The 21,050-nt window shown below is 39.0% G+C and overlaps 1 protein-coding gene across 4 annotated transcripts in view; it reads right to left on the bottom strand.

The window, feature by feature from the left end:
* The window catches only part of SLIT2 (slit guidance ligand 2), a 314,805-nt gene that overhangs the window by 86,475 nt on the left and 207,280 nt on the right, over window positions 1–21,050 (bottom strand). For 3 of the 4 annotated variants that reach the window (XM_044417691.1, XM_044417692.1, XM_044417693.1), the window contains exons 7-9: window positions 15,143–15,214; window positions 11,148–11,311; window positions 9,011–9,149 (exon numbers count right to left, since the gene is read on the bottom strand). The exons of the other annotated variant lie outside the window; for it this stretch is intronic. In XM_044417691.1, coding sequence (XP_044273626.1) covers window positions 9,011–9,149; window positions 11,148–11,311; window positions 15,143–15,214 — 375 coding nt within the window. The remainder of the gene's footprint in view (window positions 1–9,010; window positions 9,150–11,147; window positions 11,312–15,142; window positions 15,215–21,050) is intronic. 4 annotated transcript variants of the gene reach the window in all.

The following is a 21,050-nucleotide window of genomic DNA, read 5'->3' as shown; positions in this document are numbered from 1 at the left end:
AGAAGACACTACTAACACATGTGGCAAAAGAAATCAGAAGCTTTCTAAAGGTTGGCAATAATTGCTTTTGAGATTGGTTTGAGAGGATAAAAAGAGGATATAAGGAAAAATTGTTGGTAGTCATAATACATAAGCTCTCAGATTGCCAGCTTTTCCTTTCAGTGGCAAATTTACAGCATGATAAATTCCTGCAGAGATAAAGTTACAAGCTGTTCACAATAAATGATTTGTTACAGTAGGATCCTCTAAACTATTTTCCTTAGAAAGATAAAAAATCAATTATAAATGCACATGGAAGTTTGGTATTAGTTACTCTTTGTTCATGTCATGAGAAAATAAAAATATTCTGAAGCTTTATTCTTCTCTAGTCACTTTTATCTACTGATTTTCACATAGCAGAAATTTCTATCCATCATTCCATGAAAATTCTAATTAGATATGAAGAATGGACATAAATTTGCATTTTACTGATAAAATGTTTTAATTTAAAAAAATCCTTGTTCTGAAGAATGTATTGTACATACTAATGGAAAATGTACAATAGTTGAGGAGTTAAAAGTATATGCAGGAAGGTAGGGCTTCTGGAACTCCCTCCCCACTAACATATTGTGGTAATCTGTATTGTACTGAATACATTTCCCATATTTGGTCTGGGGACAAACTGTGGCTTTCAAAAGCCAACATTTGTCTGTTTGGGATCTACTACTAATTATTTGATTGAGCCTCTAACTTAAAGGGGATAAGCGGGAAGGGAACACACAAGCCTGAGAGTAATTCACAAAACAACCAAATCATGACTTTACAGTATATACAAACCAAGCCTATATCTACTCAGTCACCTTGTGACTTTCCTGGAGGATGTCATTAGGCTGGAGAAACATGGATTTCCTTTGCAGATCCCATGGGTGCTTCAACCATCTAGGTTCATGTCCTTCGATTTAACAACATAATAAATATTTCTACACACAGCTAGACTTGACTCCCTAGCACTGTTTTATTAAAAATAATGCTATCACATTGTCTACCTCTGTCCATCTAGTACAGCAGATAATTATTTTATATATGTTACCAATTTAATTAATATTTCTAGATTTGCTTAAGGGAGCTTGTAAAAAAAATGGGTGAATGCTATTTATTTTCAGCTACTGAACCATGTGAGCTAAAACTTCCCTTAACAATTCCAGTGCTATAGTAACAGCTGCTTTATTTCTGTGAGCAACTGATACAAGGCAAAATTTGGATGCAGTTGTAGAAGAGTTGGGGATGGAATATGGATCTCATGAAGGATCCTCTTCCTGTCCCCAAAATCCCACTTTAAATAGTATAAAACAAACAGTTGTGTTCTCTGTTGTTTTTCACATACTTATTTCATTAATTGATTAATTTCATTTTTATACTGCCTAATAGCCAAAGAGTATTTGGGGCAGTTAACAAAATTTAAGGACAACATAGGAACAATAAAGCAATAAATCCACAGCAACTGCAATAAGATTGGTACAGAGGTATAGCAGCAGTACAGAATAAAATGCAGATTTAAACGTAAGGTTAAAAAGTTAACTGTTAAAATACCGGCAGAATAAAAAAGATTTCCACCTGGCACCAAAAAGAATAGAGAGTAGGCACCAAGCACACCTCTTTGGGAAGCTTGTTCCATAGTCGGGGTGCCACAATTGAAAAGGCCCTTCTCTTTTTAGCCACTCTCTTTACTTCCTTTGGAGAAGCCTTCTACAGAAGGTCCCCACAAGATGTCCTAAGGGCCCAGGTAGGTACATAAGGAACACAGCTTTTCTTCAGATAACCCGGCCCCAAGCTGTTTGGGGCTTTAAATGTTAATACTAGCACTGAATCAGGCCTGGATTTCAACTTTCAGCCAATGCAGCCTTGCTGCCTTGTTCTGAATCAGCTGAAGTCTTCTGACAGTTTTCAAAGGCAGCCCCACATACAGCACACTGCAGTAGTTCAAGCAAGAGGTTGCCAGAGGATGGATTACTGAAGCTGGGCTTTGTCTGTCCAGATAGGGCCATAGTTGCTATATCAGCCTAAGCTGATAAAAGGTGCTCCATTCCTCTGAATCCACTTGTGATTCAAGTGACATTTCTGTATCCAGGAGCACCCCCAAAGAACCTTGCCCTGCAGGGGAAGTGCACCCTCATCCAGAAAAGGGTGAATATCACTCACCTGGACAGACAATCCACCTCCCAACAGCACCTCATCCTGTCCATTACCATGTCCAGACACTGATTTATTTATTTATTTATTTATTTATTTATTTATTTATTTATTAAAACATTTTTATGCCGCCCCATTCGCCGAAGCCTCGGGGCGGCTTACAACATAGATAAAACAATAAGTTAAAATATCCATATAAAATAATCTTAATTAAAACACACATTATAAAATAAGCCGCCCTGGCCAGATAAAATTCAATTGTATTTAGCATTTAAAATGTTGCTTAAATAAAAAGGTCTTAGCCTGGCGCCGAAAAACAAATAACGATGGCGCCAGGCGGACCTCTCTGGGGAGCGCATTCCACAACTTAGGCGCCACCGCTGAGAAAGCCCTTCTCCGAGTAGCCACCCTCCTAATTTCTCTCACGGAGGGCTCCCGGAGAAGGGCCTCTCCCACCGATCTCGGGGCGACTGGGCAAATATGGATGTAAGCGCTCCTTCAGGTAACCAGGACCCAAGCCGTTTAGGGCTTTATAGGTCATCACCAGAGCAGCCACGGCCTCACCTGAGTTTAATGAAAAAGAGGTAGAGCTGAGTGTCATCTGCATATTGATGGCACTTCTCCCAATATCCTCTCCCACAGGTATCATGTTGACGCTGAACAGCACAAAAAGATCCCTGTCATACCCCATGGCAAAACTACCATGCTGCAGAACAATAATTCACCAGCACCACCTTCTGGAATCAGCCCATCAAGCAGGAACAGAACCACTCCTACTCCTAACCAAGCCAGCCTATCCAGAAGGATACCATGGTTGATGCTATTCAAAAACTGCTGAGAGGTCAGGAGAATCAACAGGGTTGCACTTTCCCCTGTCCTTCTCCCAGCAAAGGTCATCCCTCAGGGCAACCAAGGCAGTTTCTGTTCCAAAACCAGGCCTACAGCCCAATTGAAATGGATCTGGATTGTCTGTTTCATCCAAGAGTGCTTAGAGTTGTTCAGGCACCACCTGCTCAAGCATCTTGCCCAGGAACAGAATGTTGGCCACAGGACTATAACTGTTAACATCCTCTGAGTCCAAGTTAGACTTTCTCAGCAGTTGCTTAATTACATCCCTTTTTACAGAGGCTGGCAACATTCCCTCTCTCAAGAAGGCATTTACAGGCTCCTGGATCCAGGCGGAAATCCCTTCCTTAATTCTAATTTTATTGTAATGGCTGCCCAGAGAGCATGATAAATAACTAAGCCACAGCAGGCAAGGGTCAAATGTACAGATGGTGGGCCAGACTTGACCAAGCAACTTGTCCAAATTCTCAGGTCTCAACAGCTGAAGCTCATCCAGTAATACTGGACCAGACAGTGTTCTGTTACCTCTGTTAATGGAACTGTGTTAATGATGGTGTTCAATTCATGACAAATCTGAGTGACTTATCTTCAAAGTGCTTTGCAAATTCATCACAGTGAGCTACCGAGGGTTTCACAATCTATTTCTCTAGCCCAGATTGTAGTAGGTCATGAACCACTTGGAAAAGCTCTGCTGAATTACAATGAGAAGACACAATGCTGGTAGAAAAGAACTACTTCTTTGCCACCCTCACTGCTATGGAGTAGTCCTGATAGTGAACTTTATCCCATTTTCAATTGAAATCAGCATGAGTTTTACTCCAGCTGCACTCTAGCCATCTTTATTATCTATCTAACCATCCATCCATCCATAACGTTTGTATGTCGCCCCATAGCCAAAGGCTTTCTGGATGGCTCACGGTGCAATATAAATATATTTAATATAAAGATAAAAATATATAACAATAACAAACAAACCACAAAACACAGTAAAATTAAAATACAGTATAAATACAACCATATAAATAGGAAACAGAAGGAAAAATAAGCACAATATAACCAGTAACAGTAACCAATAAAACAATAAACCAGCAAGAAACCAACAGTCCAATCTAAAAACAGATAGTAAATTTAATAAGTCCCCTCATGCTCTCAACTCAGGTGTATACCAAGATACTGGCCAGGCTCTGCTCAAAGGAAGACGGTGCCTGGGTATGATCTTGTCAACTGCCCCAACCATCTCCTTATGCTACAGAGCAACCTGGACTTTGACAGGATCAGCCATACCAGCTGAAAACTCCCCCAGAGCTCACTGGAAACCATCAGGATCCATTAGCCTCCAGGGGCAGATCATTTTGAAAGATCCCTCACCCGTGCGGAGGGGAAAGGGAGCTGAAAATCTAAACCTCAAAAGGAAGCAGTCTGAGCATGACGAGAGAGTATATACTTAGGGTGCAATCCTAGAAAGATGATGATCGTAACCCTTCAAATGCACAGAATTATGGGAGTATTATGGAGGGCAGAATAACTGCAGAGATGAAGGTCACCTCCATGCTCCTCTCATTCTACAAAGCATTTAGCTGATTTCAGCCATCTAAGTGCAGTGCTGTGAAAGAGGTCCGGATATGTTATATCTTGGTAGTGTCAGTCTCCACCCTCCCCACCCCATGGAACACTTCAAAACAGCCTTCACTGAGGTTGCTCTTACAACCCTGGAAAGCAGCCACACCACCCACAGAGGGGTTGGGAGGAGTATCTGAGCACAGATTTCCAGCTATAAGGTTAGTGTGGTTTTCCAAGCCTAGCAGCTCAGAATTGGAAGAATCCTACAGGCATTTAGGCCCCATATTTGTAAAATATGTAATAGCAATGCTGTAATACTAGAAATTACATGTTGCCCATAATCTAAAACCAACAGTGAGTGGCACATTTGCAATTGTGTAAAGTCACCCTATTTGATAGATGGTTGTTGATTACTACTACTAGTAGTAGTAGTACTTTTTCAACTGATAATGTGACCAGAAGATTTTTTTTGAAGCACCAGATATGACACAGTATGTATGAAACCCTAACAAACATTCTGAGGGTGGCTGTTTGGGCCCTTTTTTGGCCCACCTGCTTTCCTGGTTCAGCATTAGTTGAGTATCAGTGAACAAGGAACAGCAACCACTGTGTTCTATAGGAATTCAGTCTCCCTGAACAGGCCCCCTGTTGGATAGTCCCCAAACTCTGGGTGCTTGTAGTTTTTGCTTGGCACACTGCCACTAGCTGTGGCATTATATTGGTGTTGAAAACCCTCAAGATAATTATCTTAACAAAACTCTCTGTACATCTTCCTCTCCCAAAATTGGTTTCATATCTGGCCCTAGCCATGCAGCTACCTGAACCATGAAGATTTTGCTGTTTTGAAAGTGATCTGAATATGGAAGAACATTAAAGACTTCCTTTGTCACAGTCAGATCTTCATCACATGGAATTTAGACTTACAGGGTCTCAAACTCAGCAACATATGGAATCGCTTTCAATCGTTCTCTCCAAAATCTACAAGGATTTCTAACAGCCCTGAAGTATTTCTTGTTGGCATGGCTGGTGCTCCTGCCAAAGCCGCATCACTCTCAGGAATATGGAAATGACTCAGGGAGTCAGCACAATCACTTGCAGACACCTCTTCCACTGTCTAGAACCAAATGGATTCCCCTGCTCTCAGAGACCATGAAAAGACAGAGAAAGTAGCTTGAGTGACTGTGCGTGAGAAAATTCCACTTGAATATAACTGAGGGCTCATCTAAATGCTTAGTAGCACTGTTTTGAGTGGTTAAGGATCAATTACATTTTGGCCTGCAGGGAGCCCTTGTTGGCTCATTCTTAAACATCATATGGATAACCTAATTTTCATAAATTTGGCTGGATACCATGTTAACCACTGATACTAGTATGGGTCTGACTATGATTTTCGCTTGACATTTTTGGATACTTTTCAGCTTATGCACCCCAAGGATGTATAACACCCTTTGACTCTATATAATATCTGTCAGAGCAGGAGTGACAGGACATATTTATTTATTTAATATCCTGACTTTTTTCTTTAAGAAACTGAAGGCAGCTTACATAAATCTCTTCTCTTAACCCTGTCCTCAAAACAGCCCTGTGAGGTAGGTTAGGATGAGAGATAATGACTGGCCCAAAGTCACCCCGTGGGCTTTGGCTGAGTGAACCTAAAATCTGGATCTCTCAGATCACAGTCCAGCACTTTAACCACTGGATGAAACTGCAGCAGTGTACAATAAGTTGGATCCAATGTTGCATGAATGGGCTTGCACTGGTGCAATGGGACTTCTGCTGATGCAACAAGACTTTCCTGCCCTCTTGCCCTCTGCATGTATTCCAAATCTGAATCAGTGGGTCTTACCACTTTTTTTTCAGAACTCTTCACAGAAATTCAGATTTCAAACCCAACAGGAACATCAACTTCACCTCTGCTGTTGGAAATGCAAGAACAAAGAGGCAGGATACCTTGCCTCAAAGCATTCCATTTATCTCTTTGCACTGCAATGAAACTGTATTGGGTAAATATTTGTCTTCTATTCAAGAAATAGTAGTAGCATTTCCCACAAAGTAAGTGCACGTGCAAGAAATGCTCCCACCATCTAATAGGTGGGCTATCTGGATGACTCCTAGCACAGGTAGGAGTGAGAAAAGGCAAGGATTTTCCCCATTACAGTACAAAGCCAACCCTAAGCAAAATCTATAACCAAAACCAGCTGAGGGAGTCCAGCTGTTGTCCTGTAGGACTTACACCTTCCAAAATATATAAGAAATCACACCCTTCCTTTGCTGGCTGGATGTATCTGGCAAATGATAACACAAATGAAGTGTTATCCGGCTGTTGCTGTGTGCACCTCCAGAGAACTCAAACACTTGTGGGAAATAAATCCTGGCGCTTATGTCTCTCTGTAACTGTCATGGCCCTCCTTTCCACAGCACCATGGAGAGGGTTTGTGCAAGTGCTATACAGTTGCTTCACTGCCTAACTGTGCATTGGTGTGTGTGGAAGGGATGTGTATTATTCCTGTGTAGGATGATGTCATGGATGCATTCCACCATTAGTATGTCTTCAGTGCATGTGGTACGGAACACTGGAATTGGTAGGCTCTGGTGATGTTGCCATGCGTGCCATTAGAGTGTCTGCCAGCATCGCTAAGTAACACCCTGCTTTCAGTGGTATAGTTTTGGTTTCTACTTTGCTGTTAGGCATGCACAGGATCTTAACTATCTTGCATTAATGCATAGCGGCTGCTGGAGGACCCTGCTTATGGCCTTCCTTTTTATCATTTGCAAAAAGAAATCAAACTTCTGTAACACAGAAAACAAATATAGGTAATGTGATCAATACAGGTGGTGATAGCGCACGACAATAAAAATGACAGCACATCTTAGCATATTTCACATCTGCTTTTAGTTTAAATGCCAAATCAAATGTCAAAAAGCAAAACAAATCTTGCAGAAGGGAATCACTGCACCTCCTGAATCTAAAACATTCTGACAGATGTCGACACATTTCTTGCCATATTTAGTATATGTCTACCTTTTGAGGAAGAAAGATATCTTAAATATTGCATATATTTGGGGAAATCTTTGGACTACTGTACAGAAGTACATCATATCCTCTCAACAAATGTACACCAAAGCATTTGCATGCACAAAATATCGTTTATCATGTTTCCTAGAAAATCATTTCTTTGAAATCCTATTCTATCCTCAATGTCTAGTTGTCATCATCAACATGTTTTTTTGAAATGTTGTTCCAAAGTGATGTTCCAGATATTTGTTGCCTACTTGTAAAATAAGTTTGGCTAACAGTGTCTATATCTGGGAATCTGTAAACATTGTCCTACAGCTTGACTAGTTTTTAATATCCAAACAAACTGTTCTGTCAAACAGTAGCTGAAAGGAATGACTGGTAATGACACAAACACCTCCAATTGCATATTATCATTAAAGAGACAAACACTGCCATTATAGAGTTACATCATAATGAATTATCTTCATTTAGAAGACAACTTTATTTTAACAAGGAAGCCGAACGTCATCCTCTGCCATTTAAGTACCACATTTCTGGTAAGTCTTTCAGTGCACTTGCTTTCAGGCACCATGTGTTACAGAAACTATAAAGAAAGGGCAATCCACAGAAAGAACTAGCTAACACTTCACTGGAAAACAAAATGAAATTAAAACCAAAAGCAAAAGCAAAATGAGGGGTAAAAATAAGGAGTAAACATTTTGCCAAGGAAAGTGCTGGCAAAAAATTAAGGTGTCTTTGCTATTACTCTATGAAGTGGACTAAAAGAAAACATGCGTACTAAATTGGGAGCTGCAATGGAATGCTGTACTGATCGTGAACCTCAGCTCACACAGAGAACAAAGACCTGTTAAGTAAGTATTAGAAAAGCACTGCCCAAAAGTAGGGCTAAACTTTCCAAACTATGGCTTGTTATCATGTCCAAACTCAGTATCATTAATTCTAGAATATTGTACCTGCCTGGCTACAGAGAGGCCAGAGAAAAACATATACTAAATAAAACCATTTAATAAGCATATTGGTGCCTTCAGATAAATCATTCCATGCCTCTTTACTGAGCCTGGCAAAGGACACTTTCCTTGCCCCTCTGCTCATTGATAAACCTAGTTCTACAGCAACTTTGCAAAGACCAAAAAATAAACAAAACAAAACATAACCAGGAATCACTATTAACACTCATGTTTGCCTCAAGCAGGTTCTACCAACAGTTTAATTGTATGGTAGGTTATGTTTATCTACACAGCCAATGCAAGATTATACCAAATACAATTAACTTTATTCACAGCAAATTGTAATAGAAAGGTATGTTGTATTTCTATATATTCTGCCTCATCGCAGTATTTAATATTGATCATAAATATTTAAAGAACTGAAAGAAAGTGAATTAAGTAAACGTAGAGGGGAAATCCTGTTACGTACATTTCTGTTATGGTTTCTGGAAGATTGGTGGGAATTTCAGTAAGGCCTTTCCCTCGGCAGTCCACAATGTTGTTACTACAGGTACATGCAGCGGGGCAGTGCAAGACGCTGCAGGAGGGAGCCATAAAAGACTGATGACCTGGAAACAGTAACAAATTGCTACTTCTAAAACTGCAAGAATGTTATTAATGAAAAGCCTAACTCATTTCAACACTGTACAGACTGCAGAAATCAATGTTTTCACTTACCCTCCCCAACTCCTGAATATACATTTCAAAATGTCTTAATATAAAATAAAAGTTACTTTGACTAAACAGAAGAAGCTACTTTGACAATTTTCACACAACGCTAATCCCTTTTTTCCCCTTTTCTCTACCAAGGATTTTTCTGTGTGACAGATAATTGGGAAAAAATTGGCCTTAATCTATGGGTTGTTTTCTTCATCCTTTCCTCCTTTGAAGCACTGTAGTACTGGCATGTACAGTGGCTTGTTTTATTTTCTTTCACCCAATAGCCTGTGGTCTCTGTAGCCTCATGAAACAACCCATGAATGGCCCTTAATTCAGGGTACATACATAATAACAGTCCATGGTTTAAAGAACCCAGAGTTTACAACCCAACAAGAACCTATGGGTTCCCTTTCTGGTTTGCTTATAGCTAACAAACCATGGTTTGTTAGTGTAGCTAGTTAACTAAACCATGGGTTAGTATTATGGGTGAATCACGTCTATAGATGAAACCAGGGTTGAGGTAAACCAGATTCCACCATAGTATATCAAGCTCTTGACTAACATGATACAACTTTCATAGGAACCCTACTTCAGAATGTATATTAATGAAATAATTTACACTTGCCAATGTATAGCTCCTTACCACCACTGTTTATATTTTTCAAGAGAGCACACAGAAAAAGTTTCTGGATGTGGTTAATCTGTGGTCAGGAAGGAAATGAGTGCATGTCCTAATGGCTGGGAGTGGGCTTCCTACCAACCTTCCTGTCTAGATCAAGAAGGTTCCATATAGCTCTAAGCAGTCACAGAACCCATATGTAGGATTTCACAGAAACCATGAAGAACACTAATTGCTATTAACAGGAGCAGTAGTATTCTTGAGCAATTTCTGCACTTCCACAGACCTTTTTCAGTATAGCATTTTGTAGGTAAATGAGAAGTTACACAAGCTTTGGGGCAGAGTTATGTAGCAATGTTACTAATAATTTAATTAACTGGTTGCTATATTTAAATGAACTTGCCTTCTTCCTCATCTACGGGATAGGAATAGAGAAAAAGAGAGAAAATGTTAGTAATATATCATTAGTTATTATTTCATTACAAGCAAACAAAAATGCCACAGACATGCTAAAACGTGCAATATATATTCCATCCAATCTGATTTTCTTCACAATAGGTTATGAAAGCACAGAGGATAAACTTTGTGTAAATTTCAAAGATCCAATTATTTTACATAAAAACACCTCTGGGCTCAACCTATCTCACAGGCTGGTGATTACTATGAGGATAAAATGCAGCTATGTAAATTACCTTGGGTTCTTCACAAGAGGAAAAAAAAGGCAGGATATACATAAAATGTAACAATAATAAAAATACAGTAAATCACCTTGTGCTCTCACCTCCACTGGCCACAGGCTTCCCCTCAAAAAAGGCACACCCACATAGTAAAGTATGGGAAATGTGATGACACTAGTTATTTGCCATTAGACACCATATCAACCCATTCGCAGCATGGGTGTAGTGCTCACTGGACGGGTTACCTGTTGAGCTGTTTTCACCCCTTCCTCCTCAGGTACAAAGGTTGCAACTGCTTGTTATGGGAAATGGGAGACCTTTTTGCACCTCCAATATCCCCACCGAGGGCAAGTTACCCATGCTCTGGAGGGCATGTAAACTGGAGAAAGGAAAGGTTGGATAAAGATATTGGAGGTAGGTTTCTCTTACCTCTGCTTTCAGTCATGCTATCTGTATTTCCATAAACAGAGGACAGGAACATATCCATGTGGGTGGACTGAACACATATTTTGTGCACTGTTAGTGAAGCTTGTGTTACCCATGCTTTTCTTTTTCAAACCATACCTCTCATGCACTATAGCAATGTAATTCTGCTTTAATAATGTTCTTACCACTACAGATGAATTCTCTTTTCTGAACTTCAGCTACATTGTGACCCCTTAGGTGTGATGGACCCATGCACTGAGTATACAGGCCAACCCGAGGACGCTGGCGTAGCCAATCAGATAACCAAGCCAGATGGCAATCACAGTAAAGGTTGTTGGAATGAAGCCGGCTGAACAAAAAACAGAACCATAAATGTCTAAGTCAGTATGTTGCAAGCAATACAAGGCATACTTTGAATGGAAAATTATCACAATCCTCATCTACTATGCTATGTACACTTAGCTGGGAGAAAAACCCCTTAACTACTAAATAAAAATGCGTAAGATGGTATATTAAGGAAGTAGAAACTTGTGTGGTTCATTAAATAAATAAATCTTTTAAGAAAACATTTATGACACCAAAACTACTTACATAAGTAAATAAGGCTGCACAAGTTTTACATTTAATCTTAGATTTGCTAATCTTTCCCCCACTAAATGGACCTCTCCCCTGAAAAACACAGAAGTATTTGCAAGAGAAAATACTGACTCCTTTAGTTTGGCTCTATACTAGCATGAAACAAGGTGAAGGCACTGAGAAAGAATAGTAATAATTGTAGGAATAGTAGTAAGAAGAGTACTGTACACATTTTCCTAGGTATCAGATATCAGTGTCAGTCCCAGAGCTCCATCACTTCCATAACCATCATAATTTAAGAAACTGTACTTTAATTTTTTTTCTGGAAACTGGAGAATCTGAAAACTTCCCTCTTCTGTCTGGCATGGACACCTTTAATTTATTTCTTTAATTCAGTGGGTTTTCTCTCCTGCTGAAGAAATAGACCAGTTATCCTGTAGCCTCCAGAATCTTGTCAGGCCTTTCAAACTAAGAAAGCTTCATTATTCAGCTGTACGTAAGATTAGGAGTGCAGGATAACACAAAGAAGCTTCCTTTAAAGATCCTAGTAATGGGTGGAGCAAAGTTAACTATATGGGATCTGAAGAAGGGTAACAGCCCCCATGGGAGATGGATTGCTGATCTGAAGGAATATAGCGGCCTTGGAAGGAGTACCTGTCTGGGGAATTGCTAGCCTGCTTTGTTATAAGACTAGTACCAACACATCCACCTTCCACATCCCTTTCCCCAAAGTTTGTAAGTAACCATTCTATCATAAACTCAACACTGTAAAATAAATGTACAACATGAAAGAAAAAGTCCTGATAAAAGAATTGTTGTCCCAGATTCTAGGAACAATATCTTTTGAAGATATGAATATTTTGAATGGCTACTAATCATCACAGTAACTGCTTGCTACTGCTTAAACTTCTTCTCAAGGAACATGTTTTCAATTTTGTGCTAAATGAGACAATTCACACTTATTTTCTCTTCCATCTTGTTCAGTTTAATCACAGAATGAGTTGGGTCTTAGGGACTCAAACTTAAAATAATGCTTGAAATTAAAAGATAGGAAGTGCAGTACAATCCTCCAAGTTTAGAGGATTATAGGCATCCTGTGGTGGGTGGAAGGAGTATGTTCTCACACCTTGCAAAAAACTTAAATGACTGATTGCAGACATCTAAATGTTTGCCTCAGAACACAAGGAGAAGAGGCTGAAGCATCATTATTTTACTCCATATGTTGCAGAGCTGGTCTACTCTCATCCTTATCCTCTCCATGCCCCCCAAAGCCCATCTCCAAGATACTGTTATGACTTTGGACATTCAGCAGATCCAGATCTTTCCATACCAGCTGCAAGGGTGGTGGCAGGGCATGCTGAAGTTGGAGTCTCAGCTCTGACTCAAGTGTCCAAGGTTGGCTCTCAATAAGTCTAGTCATCTGGACTCTGTCTAGTGGCCACAGGACTGTGCTCTAAATGACAGTGAGTGAAGGCGTTAAGTCACCTCTGTCTTGGCAAGAACCTCAGCAAAATGAATGGTTCCTTGGCCAGTTGTAAAAAACTTTTTGCCTGAAATAGCACACTAGACAAATAGATCAACTAAATTTATGTGAATGACTTCATCTGGGTCTTAATGCTTTCCTAAAATTAAAGACAGAAGACATTAATATATAAAGCAATTCTTTTTTTTTTTGAATAATATACATCCCCTTTTATATGGGGAAACGTGGGTTCAAACTAAACAGGACAGTGGAAACTGCACAGAGACAGATGTGTCTGATGTTTTCTTGACAGAAATCCCTGCTCCCATCCAGTTGCTATTTGTTCTGCAGGCAAAAATATGTGGGTATTAATATGGCACCTGAATGTTTTCCCCTGTGGAAAACAGCCCACAGTGTAGCAGCTCTGACCCATTCCACCTGTGACCACAAATGTTATGAAAGGCTTGGATGGATGCTTTTCATTACGTACTTGCACTGCGGGGAAGTAAGGAGGACAATTGTATGAGTCTTACTCCTGATTTTCTCAGTATTTAGACACAGTAGCAAGGTACATTAGATAATATCCTAAAATAGTTTTACTTAATATATTTTTAAAAAATAAGATACCAAACACATTGGTACTTTAATTAGCACTAACCAAAATTTGCCCAATAATCTTTTTAACTGTCTTAAGAATACTTCACATGCCAGAGTAATCCTATAAAAATGCGGATCTTTAAGTAAATCCTGACAGAACCTTAATTATAACACTATTGGAAGAAGTTGTGTTTTTACTGGAAAGAATTTAGAAGATCCATTTCAATTTAATTAGGCCTACCAGAATTACAGCAATAAAAGCGTAAAGATTTTACATTTATCATACCTGAATGACAGTCAGAGATTCTACTAAGATCTTAAATAAAAATGACCTATTCAAAACTTCAAAATAACTTTCTACTTTTTCAGGTAAATGATAACTATTCGGAATTTTAATATGCCACAGAATCCAATGTTTTGTTCATGGTATTATCAACATTTGATTAAAAGAAAATAGCCAAAGTAATCATCCTCTCTAAAACTTCTATTGATCTGAATGTCTACATGCTTCAGGGTGAGCCAAATTAAAACACAGGCATGGCATTTCTGATGGCCTTATTGATTAACATTTACATATTGCCTTATTTGCTACAAATCCACCAAAATGGTATCTAACCATTTCAGTCAGTAATACCTTAAAACAATAAGAACAGTAACATTAAAAGACTAATGGCACAATTCTGTGATCCTTGGACAGTACCTTTAAGATATTTCAGGTATTTCCCCTCTCTGACACTAATATGACATGAAGAGTAGGAATCCAAACTTCAAAACCTTACCCCTTGCAACTGATATGGCAAAAAAAATTAAGATGAATGCTTTCCAAACATGCAAAAGTAACATTAGACAACTTGTGCAAATTGAAAGGAGGCAGCCAATGGACAGGAAAGGAAGGGAGAAAGCCACATAATCCTGATCTCTCTTTTGCCCATCCCCATCCACTGTTGGTAATTAAACTAGATAAGCTCAGGGACTCATCTAGATGTAGTTTCTGATTTTTTTTTCTTTTTTTTTTTTTTTTTTTTTTTGAGGAACAGAAGGTCTCCAGCATTCCTTCCACGCTGTTGGCAGCAGTCTGGAAAAATGTAGGATTTTTGGAGGCTTCCATCTAGCAATAGCAAGATGGAATTGAAACTTCACCAAATATTTATTTTGAAGAAAAACATCTTAGCATCCAAATAAGGGACTAAGTGTAGTTCTTGAGGGAGGACATTCCATAATTTGGGGAAAACAAAGGAGAATGTTCTTACAACATGACAGACAAATGGGCCACTGAGTGTGACAGAATCTTAAAAGGGCCTCTCCTGGATATTTGATCTGGCACCACACCCACAATCCCCTAAGATTCAAAACCTTTTCCTAAAGGTATATCATGCTGCTATTATCTCTCCATTCTTCCATGTGTATCAGTAGGCGCACAACCTTTTGGGATGACTTATACCACAACAACAGAGAATCTTGGTATGACCAAGTAGTCAATCCTATAATATAGTCTCCAAAACATAAAACTAATAGAAAAATGAAACATGGTCTTCAACTACTTACAAGGTTCTGAGTTTGGGCATATGGTTGAAACTTGCCACTGAGAGTCGAGTGATGTTGTTATTGTTGAGAGTGCTGTAAAACATTAAGGACAGGTACAAAGGACAGGCTTAGTTCTCTCAGAATTCTGAGGATCAGATAAATAATTAATTCCACTACTCCAGGCATGTCAAGAACAACTACTTATATTTGTATATGTATTGCATGGTAATGTGTGGTATGGTGGTTAGAGTGTGAACCAGTGTGGCATGGTGGTTACACTGGTTACACCATGCTAGACTGGGGACCTGAGAGATCTGTGTTCAAGTCCCCACTTGGCCATGAAGCTCACTGGGTGAATTTGGGCCGGTCATTTCCTCTCAGCCAAATCTATCTCACAAAGCTTTGATTTCAGGATAAAAATGAGGTAGAGGAGGATTATGTTAATTGCCTTGGGTTCCTGACAAGAAGAAAATAGGTGGAATATCAATGAACTATAACAATAATGATGACAACAATTTAAATCACCTCTTTCTATCAAAAAGCCCAAGGTTGCACATGATACTGCCTTTCCCCCTGCATCTCCTCCTCTTTTTTCAACAAAGTAAGTTGATGTGAAAGTCAGTGACTGGTTCTAACTGCCTACTCAGTTTCATGTTTAAGTGAGAACTAGACCCTAAGTTTCTCAAGCCCCCTTAGGAGATCAGCAGGAGCAACCCAGGGATGCTGTGGATGTCTGGCAGAAACCATGGTGTATCAGAGGAAAAACAAGTCTGGGGTTCAGATTTGGACACAATGTATCAAATGGGCTCATTCATGAAAGCTCATAATTTTAAGAAATTAAGTATAAAAAAGAAAAACATCAATTCAGGAAAGCCAAAATAAAAGCAATTCAAATTAACTAATCTTAGACAAACCAACTTTATATCTAATTAAAATGCCTGATTGCTGATGGGTGGAAGGTGGGGAGGGAGCTAGACATATCTTTTGAGACAGAGAGTTACATTTTGGGTGATATAACAGGAAATACCCTCTCACATGTCCCCACCAACTGTGCCTCACAAACAATCTTCATTACCTAACATTAGGGGTTGGTTAGTTTTATCTGTGGGGAGACTACCCACTAGATCAGTAATGCACTGACTGCAGCTTATGGAACCCACACGGTTTTTTAGAACCTTGGGGAGCCCCAAGTAGTCCAAATACAAATGTTCAGGGGAAAGAACATATATTTAGAATTGCCATCTCTGAATAGTGCTTTGTTTTCAGCCCAAGAACAGAACTCACAGTCCTTTTAGACCAGACTTTTCCAACCTTGTGTCTGCCAGACAGGTTGGACTGCAACACCCAGAATTCCCAGTCAATGGTCCTGCTGGATGGGAATGCTTGGAGTTGCAGTCCAAATGCCTTTGAAGATCACCAAGTTGGAGAAGGCTGTTTTAGACCAAAAATCCACCCCAGTTTAAACAAAGTAAAAGGGAGGGGGAGCCAGAATAAAATGAAATAAACTATAAAAAAACGTATTATTTGCTCTTGTTAAACAATTGTGTCAAAACATCCTACCAATCACCCCAGAAATCTGTAAACCGCTCAGATATCTGTAAACCAGTAGATCTATCATCCATTACTCTTGCTTTAGATAATCTGGTACTGGGATATTTAGGGCTTTAAAGAACACTTGCAACTGAACTGTAGCGGAAATGGTATAGCAACCACTGAATACAGTATAATAATGGCATGACATATTTTTTAAAATGGCAGTGTTCAGAAGTCTCACTGCTGGTTTTTGAATCAGAAATAGCCTCGAAAAAGTATTCTACGGGCAGCCACACACAGAGTACATTACAGTAACCTAATATCAAGATAATTAAAGCATAAATGACCATACCCACATTTCTAATTTCCATAATCATTAATAAATAACTAGGTATTGGTATTCAACAATATCCCTAAATTATTTTATCAAAAGGTGCTAGAGAAGTTAAGACAATCAACACTAATCTTGATATCTAGATAAGCTTATATTTAGGAACAGGTAGAGATTCTGGTCATGAATTAATGCTCACTGCTAGAATTATTCTGAAGTAGGAATGTTCATGAGAGAGAAAGGAGAAATGCAATATTTTATTTGATCCAAGATGGATAGTAAGTGCAATAGCTTCAAGAAAGTTCCACTGAGGTCAATTTGCCTGATACAACTGAGAAGACACCCCCTCCACACACCCACACACACACCCCCTACTGTGGCCTGCTAGGTATTAAATGTGAGGCACAGTTCTCCGCTTAAGTAAGCAAGCTACTCCTGAGTTTCTTTTCACAAGGCTTTATTGTTACATGTCTCTGTGTTCACCCAATGTTGGGCCATCCCTAACACCCCTCTGAGGAGTCCCAGGAGGGACCCCTCTGTCAGACAGACTGCTCAGTTCCTGCTGTGAGCCCTGTCCAGCCCCTGACTTCTGTGGTCCTGTTATTGCTGTCAACAACTCCTCTCCTGACTCCCCAGTCATTCTCTGACTTTGATCTGATACTGGAGCTTGCTGAGACTCCACAACAATTTCTTCTTCAATGTCTGAGCTTGAATTCCCATCGAAGGTATACCCTGCTTGTGGGTGTTCTGGCACCTTGCCTCAGGGCCCATACATGACATTAAACAGGTCTTAAGAATTTTTTCAAGTTATAAGATCGTATAAAATATGTTTTAATTTGGTTTTAAATTTTGTATTGTAAATTTAATAATGTTTTAATATGACGTATTTTATTGCTATTTTGAATGTGATGTTGTGAACCATCCAGAGAGCTTCAGCTGTTGGGCAGTACTGAAATTAAATAAGTAAATAAATATAGTTATGCATGTGTTATAAACAGGCTTGCATATGGAAATAATTTCTCAGATTGAGAACCAGAATATATATTGCTAGTGTTTCTTGAATGCACAGTAAAGGATGTCTAAATATACGCCCAATAGTGTCTATCTTGTACTGCATTATTTAGAATACTGGTACATTCAAATATATGTCCATGTCCATGTATGCATCCTGGTCAATGTTCACAATCCTGAACACACATACCTAGTTGTAATCTTTAATGAAAACATCAAGATAATTTTCAAGTGAAATGCACTTTATAAGTGATTTGTTTGATACTGACTTTAGACAGTGCCTAAATAGTTAAAATTCAGCTAAACTGACACAGTCAGATTAAAATAGGTGTTGAACTACATTATCCACATTCCTGGAACTAAAGGATGTGCGCGTGCGCGTGTGTGTGTTTTAAAAACACTAATCAAAATATTTATATCTTGATCACAAGTAGTGGTTCTTTTACCTGTGCCATAAGATAATGGCCCAGCAATCAGCAAACTCCACTGTAGGGATTATTTGCTGCATGGCGAATATTTTGGATGCGCCTCAAGTATAGTTTAAAATTAAAAATGTAGTATGATTCTTCTCTTCTGCACCCATCCCAAGTATATTCCAAGAAAGTTTTACAAGGGAACCTTCAGAAAGTGATTCATAAAACTAGGGTACTTTTACTCACCTACTTGCCAGAGGCAAGACCTTGATTCTGCATAGGGATAGGGGAGAAATTCATTTAATTTGCATGTTAATGAGAACTTAACTAATTTTGCATTATAGAATTACTTGTGCAAGCCAAAATTCATTGCCTTTCTCCAATCAAAACATAGATACAAAAACACAAGTAATAGGGGAAATAGTGTTTAAATATGCAGTATATTTGAAAAATTGCTTGCCGAAAATGTGTATGCTAGGCAAAAATGCCTCTCTTAAGAGGAATGTATACAATTCCTCAGTCTGATTTTTTTTTAATGCAAACTTTAGAAAAACCCTCAACATTTGGAAAGACCTAACTTAAGACCGGACAAATTCTCAAAGACCCATACAAATTGCATTTAAGACTACAAAATGAGAAACTAAGAGAAACGGAAATGAACAGATTCATATATTCCTAATCCTGTCTATGTGTCCAGCAGGAATTTTGCTGTCAAAAAGGCCAGCAAGAATAAGAGAAATATCCCTGTCTTGTTTTCACTATACCGAATGTGGAAGAAAAAGAAAAGGTGATTTCTCTCTCAGTTTTGACTGGAAACCCAGCATGAACAAGAGAAGTCAGCAGCCAAGTTTGGGCAACGTTAGACATTCAGATAAGCACAAGAAGTAGAGCTGTGTAGGCTCCATTTTCCTACATATCCATTTCACAAACCACAAGGTGGCAAGGCATATAACCAATGGCCTATAGAAATAGCAAAAGGAACAAATGAGGAATAGTTTGGAGGGGGAAAGGTAAATTCCATGCTATGAATCCAGTGAAGAAAGCCCCTTTTTCCAGGGCTAGCCCTGCTATGCAGCAGCAATGGTCCAATTCAGGTGGAAGCATGAGAGGGTGCAACAGTTGAACATAGGAACTGGTGTCTGAATAGTGTACTGTTAGAGTCTTTCTCCACATAGGCAGTGGGGTGGAAAAGCATTGGGTTTTGACTCCGGCAATGAAATGGTTTTGATTCTAGCAACAAAATGTCTCCAGCCTAGCCAGCTTTTCCACTGGAGAAAACCACATAACCCTATATTCTTTTAGAATGATGACACCATCTCAAAAATGAATGCCAATCCACTGCATTAAATTAGAATGTTATTGTTCCTTCATAATAAAAATGGCAGTTTCACATGCTCTCTTAAAATAGTCAAATTCACATTTTCAGTGTGTGGTGTTCAATCTGAAAGGCCTGATTCAGGTAACATAGCAAAATGTGTTTTAATTCTAGAAATGGCATATAAACAAAACTAGCTTTTAAAGACATCAAAGAATAATAATTCTGACAGAATGACATCAGATGAAATCAAGGATACATGTTTGCCACAGCCTTGCACACATTCAAAGAAGTGAGTAGCTCATGAACAATTTTATTAGTCCATGTTAGTTGTGTATGCCATGAAGAAAAAAAAAGGGGGTGCTAAGTCTTATCTAGCTTCTTTGGTTGTCTGCCTGCCATGCTTCTTAGCATTTGGTTCCTATTCAACTGACTGCTATGCTTGCATCCATGAATAAATTTTCTGCCAGATCATAGGGGCCAGCAGAGATCCTGACAAGAGTCATCCTTCTCCTGCTGTGTTCAGCTCACATCATTCATATATGCCATCTGGATCCTTCTTCTAGGCAAACCCTTGGCATGACACAACTAATCTGTTGTGCTTGTGGCATGATTAAGTATTTCAGTATGGCAGTGGAAGGGTGGCAATGATATAGAAGAAACGGAAGAATTTCTTTTATAGGAAGAATTTGGCTTTGGCGTGCAAGTCTGGGCATGTTAATCTTCTGATCCTTTCTATCACTATAATCTTAATAACAGCAGAACAGAGAGATGCCTGCAGTGCTCTAGGCAAAGGCATAAATGACATTCCCAGACCTGGACTATGTGCTTATTTCTGCTGGTCTGCACTTCGAATGGAGATGTGTATAGCAAACTTAATTCAATAACATGAAGTTTTTGTCAATTAATATTAGATGCCTGTGAACATGACGCAAGTGAAAGATGAGAGGGTTTATGCCATTGCCAACACTTTTGCTCAATAATCTTTTTTATTCGAAGAACATGGAGAATGATTTCCAAATATTATTTGGGTTTGCACTTATCAATGTCTCCAAACTAATGAGAATCACATTGCAACCTTATGCTCTTTGAAAATCAAAACTTTACTACTTTATTACTATGCATGCAAAAATTGTCTTCTCAGTACATTTTGTAAAAAGGAACAATGTGTTCTTGAAACTCTCAATAACCAGTAAAATGGCTGAAGTGTTCTGCATTTCTAAGAAATGTTAGTGCTGATTGTTCTGTAAATTGTTAGTATAACAGTTGAAACAATGGTCAGTAATGGCTGAGATATTCCTTGCATATAAGCTACCTCCTTCTTGA

This window comes from Varanus komodoensis, unplaced genomic scaffold (genome assembly GCF_004798865.1).
Source record: "Varanus komodoensis strain SLA01 unplaced genomic scaffold, ASM479886v1 scaffold9, whole genome shotgun sequence".
Taxonomy (NCBI): domain Eukaryota; kingdom Metazoa; phylum Chordata; class Lepidosauria; order Squamata; family Varanidae; genus Varanus; species Varanus komodoensis.
This window is presented reverse-complemented; position numbering and strand designations above follow the sequence as displayed.